Here is a 15274-nt window from a genome sequence, read left to right as displayed (position 1 = left end):
CGAGTTGGGAAAAGAGGCAGGTTTGGTTCAAGGAAGAGGGAGGCCAAACCCTCATGATGGCGTGTGCTTTGTTTCCTCTTTCTGTTTGTCTTGCTGCAGTCTGGTTCTACCCCAGTGAAAGGAGGGGACCACGCCGGGTGAAATTTCTTGAGTGGAAATCTTTGACGATACTGCTGAAATAATTCTAAATTGAAGTTTCTTTGTTCTTCCCTCCATTTTGTGTTAACCTGGTTGTCTGCAAAGCTTCTTGCCAGCCTTTTTCTTGGTTTCAAATGGCCCTTTTCTTAGCACTACCCCAGCTGCCTGCCTGCAGGGATGAGTATCCAAATCTGGTTCCCTTTGCTTGCATCTCAGAGCCATTACCCCTGTCAGTACAACTTTGGACAATCCTTGTGTAAGTGCTGTGCTGAGATCTGCCAGAGTCATTCGCACTCTTTTATGGGTCTTCCTTTGAATTCTTCAACGATTTCAGTAAAAAAAAAAAAAAAAGAGTTGCAGATTTCTGCACGAGTTTAAAATCCAAGACGCTGCTCTGCTTGGCCGCAGCAGTTTAAAGCTGCAAACGCGTTGGGTCCTTACTGCTGTCTATAACCCAGCCATGCCGGCAGCACAGGACCTGATCCAGAGCCCACCAAATGCAGTGGAAATCTTTTTTCCTGGTGGAAATCACCTCCTGCTTTCCACAGCCCCCGGGCCAGGCTGGCTTCTGATCTCCATGAAGCTGAGGACACGCAGGGCTTGGCCAAGCCATCAGGTAAGGAGGAGCTCTTGGGGCTGTAGGGTCTCGGTGAGGATGGAAGTGGTTGTGTGTGGTGAGGATGTGAGTGTGCAAGGATGTATGTGTGTGAGGACGTGTGTGTGAGGATGTGTGTGTCACACACCTGGAGCAGTGAGAGGAATGGGAGCTGGAGGCTGAATTCCTCATCTTCTCCCAAAGTGTCTTCTTGACCAGCACCAACAGCCTGTCCTGCCTGCTTTAAATCACTCTCTTCTTCATTACTTTAAAGACCAGTCTTTGGATCTCAAGAGATTTTTGCACTTGGTTTTTGCCTTTTTTTTTTTTTTTTTCCTTCTTCCAGCATAACAAATGTTTGTGGGAGCATACAAGATTGTCTAACATCTTCGTGCACCCAGATATTCCCAACCTCAGTTTTCCTGCTCTTTTGAGAAATAATGGAGGGGATCAAGCCTTGAGATGCTGCTGGTGGAGAAGGCTAAAGGGAATGATGGAACGGATGGATTTATCATGAGAACTCATCAAACTTCTCATCAAACATCTTTCAGCAGTAGCAAAAGGTGCTGTGGTGGAGCTCTGCGGCCAGCTGGGCCGTGCCAGAGGCTTTGTGCCCCTCAGCGAACACCCATCCCTGGCTCAGGGGCTGCTGAGGGCCCTAAGATGGCCCCGGGCCAGCCCTAAAACGGCCCCAAGATGGCGCCCCAGCCCCTGAGGGGCAGCGAAGGGCGCCCCCCGCCGGCCGCCCCCACCCACGTGCCACCTCCCCCCTCCGCGCCCGCCTCCTTCGCAGACAACCAATCAGCGAGCGGTGGGCGGGGAGAATCGGACTTCTCAACCAATGGCGGCGCGGGGCCGCGGGCGGGGGGCGTGGCCGGGCGCCCAGCACGCCGCGGCTGCCGGCGGCGCCGCGTACTGCTGCCGAGGGCGGGCAGCGCGCACACGGCTCCGCTCCGCGCCCCGCCGCTGCCGGAAAATGTTCGACGGCTGCCTCCTGCCCCTCGTCTTCCCCTGCCTGCTGCTGCTGGGCGGGACGGACGCCGCCACAGGTAGCGCTGCGCTCCCCCGGCGGTGGCGGCGGTGCCGGTGCGGACCGCAGGGCACGGCTCCGTGCGGCTCCGTGGTCCCCGTTCCGCTGTTTGCCCGCCCGCTGCCGCGGGGCTCCGTGCGGGGACGCTGCTGGCTGGGCTCGGCTGCGGCTCGCGCTGCTTTTCCCCCTTCTCCCTGCAGCTTTTTATTGGGGCTGGTGAAACGCGATGCTCGCGGCTCCGCTCTCTTTATTTATTTATTTATTTTTATTTCATATATATATTTTTTTTTATAACGAGTGGCTTCAGCCTGCGCTTCGCTCGTCTCCTCCCCGCGCGGCTTTGCCTCTCTCATCCGTGTGTGCACGGCGAGCGCAATAAATCCCCTTTTTCCCCCACCGCTGGCTCCATTGTCTCCGCTGCCTGCTCGCAGCTTCCAGCGCACGGAGCCGCCGAGCTGCAACCCGAGCTCGGGGCTGGCCCCGCGGGGAGGGACAGGGGGGGAAAACGGCACGGGACCGGCCCCGGCTGGGGGAAAGGCTGCGAGCCCCCGGTCCTCCCCGTCGTGCCCGTGGTGGTGGTGGTGGTTAGGGTTGGGGGGGTGGGGGGCTACGTGCTCCTGAGCCCCTCTCCCCTTCTCGCCTGCAGCTGGCGGCGCGGAGCTGGAAGTGGTGATCCCGGAGCGAGTGGCGCTGGAGAAGATCCACCTGCTGCCGCCCGCCGGCCGAGGGGATCGCGGCGGCGGCGGCCCCCGGCGCCGCCGGGCGCTGCGGAGGGCGGCGGAGGCTCTGCTGCTGCTTCGCCTGCCCGCCGGAGGCAGCGAGCTCTACCTGCAGCTCCGCCGCGACCTCCGCTTCCTCGCCCGGGACTTCGTGGTGGAGCAGCGGCGCGGGGAAGGGCGGCGGGCGGCCGGCCCTCGGCGGCCGTCGGAGGAGCGGCTCTGCTTCTACACGGGACACGTGCTGAACCGCAGCGACTCCTTCGCCTCCCTCAGCACCTGCGCCGGGCTGGTACTGGCAGCGCGCCCCGATGGGTGTCTCCCCCTCACCCCCGCGTCCCCTCGGGCTCACGGTGCTGTGGGGAGCTTCCCCGCTGTCCCCTGCCTCAGGGGGTGCCGCTCAGCTCCCGGCTCTGTGCTAGGGGAGATGCCCCACGGAGGCAAAAAGAGGCTATGGGGTTGTGCAGGCGCCTCAGCGCCTCCCCTCAGCATTTCACTTCAGCACCTCACCTCAGCGCCTCCCCTCAGCACCTTGCCTCAGTATTTCACCTCAGTACTTCCCCTCAGCACCTCGTCTCAGTGCCTCTCCTCAACATTTCCCCTCAGCACCTCCCCTCAGCCCCCTGTCCCACGCTGTGTCTCCAGTGTCCCCCCCATGAGGGCTTTCTGTCAGCCCCTGGGAGCTGCCCCTGTACCTCAATGTCTGAGGGGCCAAGGCTCGCCCCCACAGCGGGCACTCATCTGTAGGGCTTGGAGAGCGCCACTGGGGCTGGTGAGTGCTCCTGTGGTGGTGCTGCCCGCCATTTGGGTGGTTGGTGGGCTCTGCCTGCCCTGGTCCCCTTTCCAGCAGGTGTAGGGGACACCATGGTACAGCCTGGGACAGCGGCGCCTCAGCAGGGCACTGCTCCTTCAGCCTGCCCCTGCCACTTGGTGCTGGTGCGTGAGGGACTTGTGTGGGGACGCCTGTGGCACTGATGGGAGCCCAGGACCAGCCCTTTCAGGGTGTTTTTCCCAGCCAGGTGTCTGGGTTTCTCTATGTAGTGTTTTCAGGTGGCCCCACAGGGGCTGGGATCTGTGAGTATATTGGTGAGAAGAGGTGAGATTACATGGGACGGCCTGCGTGATTCTCAGTGGAGGTTTAGAAGGTCAAGACAAGGGAAAGCTTGTAATAATTGCTGAAAGTGCTTCAGAAAGTCACTGGGGCATTAAGCGTGACTCCCGGTTAGTAGTCCTGGGATGCGTGCCTAACTTCTTGGTGCAGGACTGTTGAGGGATATTTCACCTTAAACTCTTTGCCGTGTTAAACACTCCGTGTGCTCTGCACTTTGGGCTTCCAGCCCTCCTTCCTGAACCATATGAGGGCGCTGTGCCTCAGGTTTAAAAAAAAACACACCACAAAGTGGCTTCAAGATGCTGAGGATTTGAGTGGCACTGTAAACCGAGCTGTGTGCCACCGAGGGCTTGCTGAGTTTTAAGTCGATACCTGTTTCAAGCTTTCAGTCACTAACAGCTCTGTGCTTTTGTCACCAGGCACGTTTCGGTCTTCCCATTCATGAAGTGCTGGGCTTCCAATGCTACCAACTCCAGCAGAGCTAAAAAGCACACAAGACAGAGAAGGAATGTTTTAAAGAAAGAAGAATGTAGTTGTAGGCACGGTATTAACTGCTGGAGATCAGGGAATGGAGGAGGGGGAGAGAAAAAGATTGGCGATGCTCCCAGTAGAAAAGTTGGAAAAGAGACAAGACTAGTTAGCCTTTGTTCATTACTCTGCAAATATGAGCCGCAATATTGCAGGATCTGTTTATGTCATGAATTCTGAGCAATGACTAAATTGACATAACTGAGCTAGCTGGCATAATTTGGGATGAAAAAGTGACTTCTGTCAAAGCTGCTGGTTTGTGGCACTTTGGGGGACCAAAATCAATACTGCCACATGTGTCAGTGGCAGTGTTGGTAAAGCTCTGCTCAGTTTGCCTGTGAGTCTGGTCCTGGGAGTGCTGAGAGTGGTGTGGGCAGATGTGTTGAGAGAGATGAGTTTCTGCATGTTAGGAGACTTCTTTCCTTTTAGAGGAATCCATTCATTTACTTTTCATTCAGATAATCACCGGGAATGGGGAAAGGGCTCAAAGCAGAGGCATGGTACGTAAGAGTGAGTGAGGCTTATAACACCTTCATGAATGAAAAATAGAGAGCAGAAAGCTGAGTGTCTCTAGGCTGAACCCAAACTTCAGATAAGCCTCATTCTATCAAAATGGGTTCACTAAGTTGACCCACGTCACCATGTAGACTATATTCCGGCTAAATTGACCTTTTGGCTTCTTAAGCCTATTTGTAAACATGAAGCACAGCAGATTTTAGCCTCCTGTCACAGTGTTTACTCAGCCTTTTGCAGTGGCTGCACTAAATCCACATACCTGCGATGAAAGCTATATGATTTAGTGGGAAGATGCTTCCAGGGATCAGAGGAATGAAGAGTTCGCCTCGGATTATCTAGGAGTGCCTTGAATCTAGAGCAGAACTGAAGTCAGGTGACTTCAGAGCCCAAATTGTTTGTCTTCTGGTTGGCAATTACAATACCCAAACCATTGCTGCAGCACTCTTTGTGTTTTCCAGTTGCTTCCTTAGATGCTGTTGGCAGCAGAAAGCATAGAGCTTTGCCCTCAGCAGCAGCACAGCTTCACAGGTGGGAAAACAGTCAAGGTTTGCGTGCTGGGCTAAAAGGAGGAGCTTGGTTGTGGAAACCTTGCCGCCTGTGTATCCTGTTGGTCGTGTCTTGAGCAATGCTAGCGCTGCAGTGGGATGTTTCCTGAAAAATTCACTGTGGGAGTGCTAATGGGGCTGGAAACGGATGCTCGAGGCATCTCGTTGAGAAAAGCTGGTTGATCAGAGGTAACGATACTGGATCCTGATCTCCACCTGGCTCAGACTTTGTTGTAATTGTATTCCTCAACCATGCCATAAATCACACAGAAAGTGATGTACAATGACCGAGGCAGGTGGAGTTCTAAGGAAAACAAAATCCCTGATGCAGTGGCATGAAAACTGAGCCAACACCGGACTGAGCAATTGCTTCCTGGTGGTTTTATCAGGTTCCCAGCGTGACATCTGAAGGTTACGTTTTATTTTTTAAACTCTGCTTGCAGATGCTGCTGTTAACCGCTGTTGTCTGGTGTAGTTTCCTGCCGCAGCTTGCAATTGCATCGAGCAGGGTGGCTTGTAGCTGTACCAGGCCGTGATGCGTTTAGAGATGGTTTACCTAAGGTCCTGTCTACGTGGTTAAAAGTACCACTTGTGAGGACACTGCAGCTTTCCCATCCTCCTTGACAACGTGGGAATTGCCGTGTAGATTAGAGTTACCGAGTTCCCCAAAAGCGCTACTGCCTTCAACTTGGCAGCGCTGCGCCTTGTCTGGGGAATTCAGTTGTGTAAACACTTGGCTTCTGACCACACCGCAGGACTGAGCTGACCTTTCCTGGTGTTGCAGGGACACGGGCAGGAGCACAGTTCTGCAGCTCGTTTGACCGATGCTACAAGACAGTGTGCAGCACAGGAGATCGCCGCTTTTTTGGGAAGTTCCAGCTCTGTAAGGCCATGACGTGGGTTGTCTGGAGGTGAATTGTGTAGGGGATTAAGGCTTCTGCTTCCAGCCGTCTGAGGTCAGGTCGTAGATGAGGTATGGCTCTTCCCAGTGTGGAAATTCCAGTTTGCTTGAGACTTCGCAGAACTGCTTTCAGGTGAAATTTCAGTGATGTTTTGCCTGTTGCTGTCTGTGTGCTGCCCTTACCCTCTCTAGCAAAGTTCGGCGGGGCAGCGTTACGTTTTGCAGCACTTCTTTGACTGAAGTGCAGGGAGCAGAGCAGAGGAGGCCCTTTCAGCACGATCTACTTGTGCTGTGACTGCAGTGGTGCTTTCTTTGAGTCCTGCTGTGACTTGACTTGTCTTGTGGACCAAGAGAGAGGAAACAGGAAGGGTCATTTGGCCTCTGGGGAGGCTTCTTCCCCAGCTGCATGGTGCTGCTTCATGCTGCCTCCAAAATGTGGGATTCCCAAAGACTTTGATGTATTTCATTTTTTATTTTTTTTTATACTTCTTGCTAGAGTCATTTGGACATGCTGAAGTGCAGTCTGTTGGACTGCGGTGTCAGTGCATTGCAGCTGGTGTAGGTTATTCTTATACCTAAAGTTTTGAAAGTTAAAGTTTTCAGAGGGCGATGGGTACATCCAAATGAGCATTAGGTTTTGATTTAAACAGACTTCAGGTTCATCTCTAGGAGCCTTGTGTAGTCTTGTCTGATCAACACCGAGAAGAAAAGGAGTTCTTTACTTCCAAGCGTGTATGGTGACCTTTGGCAAACCTCATGCAGCTCCCAGTGGACAGATTTCCAACCTCTTGAGATATTTCTGAACAGTGACTCTTCATTTGCATCCCCTGCACCTCCCAGTTTGGCACCATCCGCAGACTTCCTGAGGGTGTAGCTGTTGGTAAGTTTGGGAAGTGTGGGCAAAGAGAGCTGACAGAGCGTCCCTCTGGACCTTGCTGCGTCAGCCAGCTGTTCCCTTTTTTCAGGAAGGTTGGGCAGAGATTCTGGAGGTGATGAGGCGAAATGATTATCATAGGGTCGTGATGGTCGTTTGGGTACTAAACAGGGTTAAATGCAAAACGTGCATTTGCCAGTTAGCTGGAAGAAGATGGGTGCTTCAAGTAAGTGCCTCCCTGATGCTTTGTCCTGTTTCTTAGCTAGCCTAGGTTGGTGAATTGTCCCTTTGGCTGTGTTTGCCTTTCTTCACTGACTGCTGGGGAGATGATGCCTGGTTTAAGGCAGATGTCTGAAGCTCAGTGAACCCAATCCCTGTCCAGTGGTAGCAGGTGCTTCGTGTGTGCAACAGGGCAGTGCTGCCCTTCAGGTGACTGCAAGAGCCTCTGCTGGGATGGAAAGCAAGGGCAGTGCAGGCATGCTAGGATTATAAGAAGATACGATTTCCCCTCAGGAAACCTTCAGCTCTGTCAAATCCTCTTGTCCAGGAGACGAGCTGCTTGGCATTCATCCATATCTGGTCCATAAGCCATGAAGTTAAACCTCTCAAAATTGCTGTGCTGGGTTTCTTTGTGCTGGGATTTTCTTTCTTCCTCCACAGTGAACAAAAGGGAGTTTCCTCACTCAGTAGTCTCAGAGGCAGGGGCAGGTCGAGGTGGAGGTGCAGGCAGATACTTGCGGGTATGTCCAGCTGAAATGATGCTGGAGCAAGGCCTGGCTTAAAGCTTTTGTTTTAAATTCGCTTGATTTGCACTTGTAAATAATAATTGACTTAAAGCTGAGGCATAGCTGAGAAGGACAGGTCTAAAAGCCACATGAAGTTTATTAAATCCAATCTGTGTAGGTTTTTTTCCTTCATTTTAGGTATTGACTTCATGTTAACTTTGAGGAAATGGTTAAATTAAGATTTACATGTAACACTTGAGAAATTGAGAAGGGGATGGGATTTTTCAGATGGTTATAACTGTTCTCTTTTCTGCGTGTTCATATGTTTGTAACTAATGAACACTTAGGAGAGAAAGAAAAATCTGTTAAAGATCCGGCATTGCACGGATCTTCAAAGATGTTGTGAAAATCAAAAGGGCTGGAAAAACAGTGTAACTGCTGGAGGCTGTTAACACGTGGGAAGGCACAGAGACCGCTGAAGACTTTGGGTTCCTGTCCTGAGTTCACCCTCAAGCTGCTGCATCTCCCCCGGCACTACTGGGGATGGGGTAGTGGAGCCAGGACGGTGTGGTTAAAAACACCGAGTGCCAGCCCTAGTGGTCCCTTTGCTGCTGTTGTGATTTTGGGGGGGACGGGGTGAGGACCTGCCTCCTTCCCTGCTGTCTTTTATTTAGGCTGGGAAAAGGCGCAGTGACCGGGGAGATGTGTAGAGGAAGGCTGAGCCAGGGGTAGCAGGAGAATAGGTTGGAGAGGATGCAGCCACTGTCAAGCACTGCGGTCCTTGGGGCTGTACTGGGCAGCATATCTTATCCTTTTAATTGACTTGCTGGTTTGGTTGCCTGCCTTCTGAGGCTGAAATTATTCCATCCTGTCCTATTAACTAAGCTGAGTGATTGTCAGCTATATGGTGCTGTCATGCTAGCTGTGATGTCCAGATTAGATTAATAATACAGATGATGATGAATTTAGAATCACAGAATCATTCAGGTTGGAAAAGAGCTTCAAGACCATCTGGTCCAACCACCCTGCTACCACCAATGTCACCACCAAACCATGTCCCCAAGCACCACATCCAACCTCTCCTTGAACACCCCCAGGGACGGTGACTCCACCACCTCCCTGGGCAACCCCTCCCAACGCCTGACTGCTCCTTCTGAGCAGAAATGTCTCCTCATTTCCAACCTGAACCTCCCCTGGCACAACTTGAGGCCGTTCCCTCTGGTTCTATCACAGTTATCTGTGAGAAGAGGCTGACCCCCAGCTCCCCACACCTTCCTTTCAGGGAGTTGCAGGAGCAATAAAGTAAGAGGGAGAATAAGGTCTCCCCTGAGAGAGTGAGCTGAACTTCTAAACCCCTCTGAATTTTTGTGTTCTGATGACTCCTGTGTCTCAGGTGCTCTGGGATGGCCGGGCTGGGCAACCGCTGCCTGTTTTCCAGGACGCTGAGCAGCACTAGCATCCAGTGCAGTGCCTGGTCCTGCTCCTATGTGCTCTCAGGACGAGAGGGAGTATGCCAGCTTTTGAGGTGCATCACCCCAGGCAGACACAGATTAGCAGCTCCAAAGCATTTCATTTAACTGGAATGATTTCCAGAGACATGGGAAAATAGCGCTGATAGTTACGTAGCTTTCTGTTGTTGTTCTTTATCTTCAAATCTGGCTCTTTGCAGTCCGTGAAGATCGCACAGACTAGAGAAGAACTCGGAGCATTTGCAGTGTTGATGGCCGGTATCTGCTGCTGAGCCTAGCACAGCGTGTGGTGCTTGGAGTAGTCTGGAGTTGACAGAGGCAATACGAGGAATGCATTTCATATGGAAAAAGCAAAATAATGACCAGAGGATTCGGGTTACTAGGTCAAAACTTCTCATCTGGGCCAGCAGGTTTGAGGACTCTCTAGAACCCAACTGGCAAGGTTGGGGAGAATTGTAACTCCCAAGGAACACTTTACAGGCCCAATCCTGCAAATCTTTCCTGCCTGAAACTCTAGTTGGCTTGTCAGATTGAACTTGAGATTGCTTCTTAACCTATTCCAGGGTGAAGACGCATGGCTCTTTCCCTCCGTAGGTTTCACAATTCCAAAGCAAATGTGAACCATAAGTCCTTTCCAATGGTTTAAATTATTTTCACACTTGATGCCAGAAAAGTTGGGATATTGTCGGGTGGTGATGAAACTGACTTCTTCTTACATATTTTTGGCACCAACAAAAATGGTTGGCAGGTTTTCAGGAGCTCTGGTGTGGCTTTTAGTACCATGGCACCAGATTTACAACCCTTCTTCTAAATAATTAAAACCTATATTAAATACGGGGGCTGGGGCTACCTCCCAGCTGGAAGATTGGAACGAGGAGGGGAAGTAGCGGAGAGCATCGTAAAGGAGGCTGGAGGAATAAGGCACAGGAGTTTTCGCTGTCTGTGCAACAAGTCTGACAAAGCCCAACCTGTAATGTAAGTGAAGAGGAATTCCCTTTGGAAACTCCAGGGCAGAGTGGGTCTTGTAAATCAGTGTGTATTCTGTAGGGGCAAGGAAAAAAAAGTCTGTTTTTCTTCGTAAATGGGAGCCCTTCTGGCACATTTTAGGTAATCGGACCTCAGAAGAGGTCTCTCTTGTCTCTTTTGAGACACAGGACTAATTGTTATCAGCGCGCTTTGCAGCCCTGGCAAACAGAAACAGTGATTTCTTCAAGTGCTCTTTGAAAAGGAGTGACCCTTTGCGAGAGATCCTGCTTTTCCCCTGAATGCTGTTCGGTTTGTACGGCTGTCAGAAGATGAGAGCTCTCATTTCTCTCAGCAGAAATTCCTCTTGCTGGAAATACTAGGCCAAAGGGATTTCCTGGGTGTACGTGAGGACTGAATTTGGCAGGGAGGTGTGGAAATGTACAATTTACAGTACGTATGTAATGTATATTATAAATCATATTAGTACAGTCAGCTGTTGAATATATAGAATTTGCATGTACGTGCAGAGCATTTCTTTGGACGGCTGCCTGGCTGGCACAGAGCTCGGTGACGGCTGGGGGGGAGTCTAGTCTGCCTTTCTGTGTTTGGGATGGGTGTTAGAGTCAGGCAACCTCCAGGAGCCCTCTGGAAGCCCCTTTACCCACCAGGTGTACCAGAGGCACAGTCGGATGCCTCCTGGCAGGCCACGTGAAGCCCTCCTTTGCTAGCAGAAGTTGGATCAGACCTAGAGAGTTCTTCCAAGGGACTGCGTTACAGAGAGCTGTATTTCAAGACTTTTCATTGCCATACAAATAACGTTGGATCAGTACAATGAAAAGGAAGTTTAAAAAAAAAATCACCCTCATTGTACATGTTCATTTTCTCCAGTGTGCTATAAGCTCGGCGTTGATTACTGAACCTAGAAGCTTTGTTAAGTTTTAAGGTGATATCTTTGCTTTCACTCTCTCCCTTCTATGCCAGAAAAGGACTGGGAAAGGCATAAAAGATCCTTAAAAACTATCGGTTAGAGGCAGAGGAGGGCTCTCCAGGGGCAGAAGCTGCCTTCCAAAGATGTTCTTGCCAGCCCTGGTGTAAGGTCTGGAGCTGGTGCAAGAAAGGCAGGGTTTAGTGCTCTGACCTGTGCAGTCTACTGTTATTTAGACAGGGCCTTTGTCTTCCTCGTGTTACTTATTCCAGGAACGGTGGAAAAACCTTGTCACTGGGAAGCTACAACAGTCCATGCCCAGCTTGACCCCCGAAACCCAACCTATGGCTTGCAGGGAGAGCAGCAATTGTATATGGCCCCTACTGCAATCAGCAAAAGCAGTTTGGTCCCCGTACCAAAAAATGCGGGTGGGTCTGCAAGTCATGCTTGTGACTTCACTTCAACGCTTGTTGTCTGCAGGAATGACGTGTGTAGCTGGTCTGCTGTTTGCAGGCAGCCTTGCTCTGCTGAGATACTAAATGCCATTTGATAGCAATGCAATTCTAGCTGTCAGAAAGGTGTTTACGAAAGCATTTCTTTAATAGGGTTTGTTCGTTCTCATGTGAGCTGAGCATCTTGTAAGGTGTACGTATCTATGGCTCCAGACCGCGGTGTTCTAGCTGCAGGGAGAGGAAGAACTCAAAGGCAAGGCGTTGACAAGAACCCCTCCTCCTTTATTTTTATTTTTTGGACGTGTATAACACCTTGCGTAATGATGTTTTTGAACAGTGCTCTGTAAAATAAAATATATATATATAAATGAGAAGCAGATGAAGATCTCTGTTCTGTACTATGCAGATTGAACATGACCATAATCACTCTTCCTCACACTGTAGATAATGATTGCAGGGAAATGGTCTAGCTTAAGACTGGGTTGATAAAATGGTAAGGATACCAAACTGTCTGATACCCTTTTTTTCCTTTTTTTTTTTCTTTTGTGGACAGGTTGGCTATATTCAAATTGGATCAGAGCAAATGTTAATACAACCAGTGAATACATCAGAGACCTCATTTAGTGGAAAAGAACACTTCATCAGACATAGGCGCTCCACAAAACCAAGCCATCCCATGAAGTCGCACATTCCTGATGAGCACTGCAAGGTTGTAGCAGGTGAGCTTGAAGTGGCTCAAGAGAACAGCCATGAGTATGCAGTTGTAATTGTGACTGTGGTCCTGCCAGATATGTCTGTGTTTTGTAATTCAAGTGTTTGGGCAGCTGGAGGTGGTGAAAAATGGCATGTGCTAATGAATTCTTCTGCTACTTCAGGCAGAAAGAGCCACATCACAAGGACAGAAATAGTTAGGACACGTGCTATAACCTTCAATTTGGGAGGAGATAAACTTTGACTTCTGCTTTAACCATGCAACGTGATTGCTGCTCAGGAAGGTATTCACACCATTTTTTAGCAAAGACCCAAGTTTTGAAACTGAGGTCAATTGCAAGAGGTGCTCCTGTCTCATTTGGAGCAAATGAGTTTTATCTTTTCTGGAAATCCATCTGAGTGGGTTGCATACAGGGGGTATTTATTAGGAACTCTGCCAAATCTCTTCTTCAGGTTTCAGGGTGCCTTTATATTCTTTTTTTTTTTTTTTTTTTTTTTTTATTTATTCCTCTGTTGCCCTATTGCCCCACCAATATTTCAGGTTCTGTCTTGTACTGGATGGGCTGGATACCATACAGAGGCAGCAGGTGAAGATGCCTATGCTATCCTTTACGTGGCTGTTAAAGGGACAAAATGGGAAGCAGAAATAGCAAGTGTAACGGGTACAGGACTGAGATTCACAAGTATGGGAACTGTACTTGGGAACAGAGTGATCAAGAACAACCCCTGTTTGTAGACCTACAGGGAAATGGCAGCACAAAAGGCTTCTTTCTTGGCAAAAGTGGTCAAAGTGGAGGTCTGAAGGAACTGGCTGGAATAGGCAGCCATGAGCAGAAGAAAGTTTGCGTGTATACTTTAAGTTTTTGTATTTAACCAAGCCTGTGTACCTCCAGAGATGACCTGTGCCTGCTCATTCACAAGGTTGCCTTCTAGCTGGTGTTGCTTGTCGGTAAGTCCTGTGGGCAGGGCCTTTATTTTCTCTTGTGTGGAGCTGAACTTTTGGTAGGTCAGCAGATATGTCGTGGACTGAGGAACTAAAACTCTCTTCTGGAAGCAAAGTGGTTGAATTTCATCATGTTTGTTGGGCTCAGAGCACATGTGCACATGCACGAACCTGCACACAGTACTGCTGTAGCTCAGCTCATGCCGAGGAGGTGGCAAGGTCCATGTAGTGAGTGTGGATCTGAGGCGGAGGGAAATTGATAGCCTGATGCAAAGCTTTCTTGAAGCTAAGGGTCTAGCTCTGTGACTGGATTTTTTCCTATTTGATGCTGATTGAGGGGCTAAACTAGGATGGAGTTGGGGACAGCATGTGCTTCTCTGGTTCTTGTGTGAGACCAAGATGGCTTTAGTCCTTCCCTCAGCAGTTAGGTGAGGAAAATCAGAAAATCTGGAACCGTGTGGTTTACAAACACGCACGCAGGAGTTTGCAAAAGAGCTGGGAACAGAGTTTGGCTGCCCTGGGTGCTGGTTCTTTGCCTTGCCCACGGGCTGGCTGTGCTAGAAGGGGAACAAAGCACCCGGCTGCAGCCCAGTGGGGAGTACTGCTTGCTTGTGCAAACAGCCACTGCTTCAAGTAGCTGTGTCATAAAATAATGAAATTGCTCATGGGCTTTGCCACTTAAAGGCAGACTTCTGAATGTTTTTCATTGTTGTGGGAAAGAAATGTAAGTCATGGCTGTTAATAGGCTTAGCACGTTAACGACCTAATTGACTCCTGTCTGGTTTGGATTAACTTTTGTGCACAAGGCATTTCGAAACAAAAAAAAAATTAATCCTTTCTGACACACAAAAGGTCTATTCCCAATGAAATTGTGTGGAAATGGTGGCCCAGGGGCTTACTTACAGAGTTTTTCCTGGAAAAAGGTGACTCTACTGTGGTACTCAGCAACATCAGCAGAGCGAAGGACTGATTAGATTTGTACTAGAGAACCCTTCTCTCACTGGCTTGTAATTTGGCTCACCCAGGCTCAAACTTGTCAGAAAAGAATGGAAGTTGGAAATACATAGGAAGTATTCATGTCCTAGACATTTTAGATGCACATCCTTTATTATTGAAGATCATAATGTCTGTGCAAATACAACAGAAAAAAAAAAGCCACAGAGTTGCCACATTCATTTTCCAGTCCTTAGGTGTTTTTCCTTGATTTTTCAAAACAGATGAGAATCACCTTGGAAGTTTTTCTTTTTGAAATTTTGCCATTCAGCAGTATGTGACATGATGCTGGCTTATTTGCGATTCAAACAAAATGCAAAGCATCAGAAGCTGCTCTTTAAATATGAGGTATTGATCGTGTCCCAGGAATTTAAATAGCTAGCGGAGTTCAGTGGCAAACTTAGTGTCAGCAGTGCCCTGTGATATCTGAGCTTAGTTGACTTAAAAAAAAAAAAAATAAAAAAAAATATTAAAGATGCCTGGTGTACAGTGACTTGTATGAGTATTTGTAGGGGCAGGGGGAGGAAAGCAGTTTAAGAAAGCAAAATGAGCTTAATCAGGTAGTGCCATGTGCCAGCACTGCTGGGTGGATGCAGAGCACAGCTTTCCAGCAGCATTCTCCTTGTGGTGCTTTCCTTGTAGATCCCAGCCCTGGGAGAGGGAAGCTGAACTGAACAGTTCTTTGGGGCCATGTAGTGCTAGCAGTCTGTTTTGATAAGTGGTTGTTAAAATCTCTAAAACAACTCCTTTAGCTTAAGTAGTTTAATGTCCTACAGCAGCAGAAATTTTTAGAGCTGCGGGAGAGCTTTGTGGGAGCCAAACGTCTCCTGGAATAATCTGTACGGGAGGATTAATCTGGCTGCAGGCAGGAGTGGGAAAGCACTTAAGGTTTTATGTGAGTGGATCTTTGAGATCTGAAGCTGAAAGTGCCTATGAAAGGGTTAAAACATCCCAGGTCTGTTGGTTCAGGACTGATATTTTAATTCCTTTGTTTAAATTCTGAAGTGCTCCAGCGGCAAAGGACGGATCTAGTCATCACGGGCCAGGTGCTATTGTTAGTCATATGATACGTGTATCTGTAGGATTTTTATCACCTGTCATCCAGCAGGAGAAAGAGTTCAAGTCACAATGCACGT

General features: G+C 49.4%; 1 protein-coding gene across 1 annotated transcript in view; it reads left to right on the top strand.

Moving 5' to 3' along the window:
* Positions 1–1683: 1683 nt before the first annotated feature.
* Positions 1684–15274, top strand: part of ADAMTS17 (ADAM metallopeptidase with thrombospondin type 1 motif 17) — a 168475-nt gene continuing 154884 nt past the window's right edge. Inside the window, exons 1-3 of the mRNA XM_082769551.1 lie at positions 1684–1782; positions 2410–2771; positions 12045–12210. Coding sequence (XP_082625677.1) covers positions 1710–1782; positions 2410–2771; positions 12045–12210 — 601 coding nt within the window. The 5' untranslated portion in view covers positions 1684–1709. The remainder of the gene's footprint in view (positions 1783–2409; positions 2772–12044; positions 12211–15274) is intronic.

Source organism: Aythya marila (assembly GCF_965140915.1).
Source record: "Aythya marila genome assembly, chromosome: 11".
Lineage (NCBI taxonomy): Eukaryota > Metazoa > Chordata > Aves > Anseriformes > Anatidae > Aythya > Aythya marila.
The sequence above is the reverse complement of the archived record's forward strand: the minus strand, read 5'-3'. Positions and strand labels throughout refer to the sequence as shown.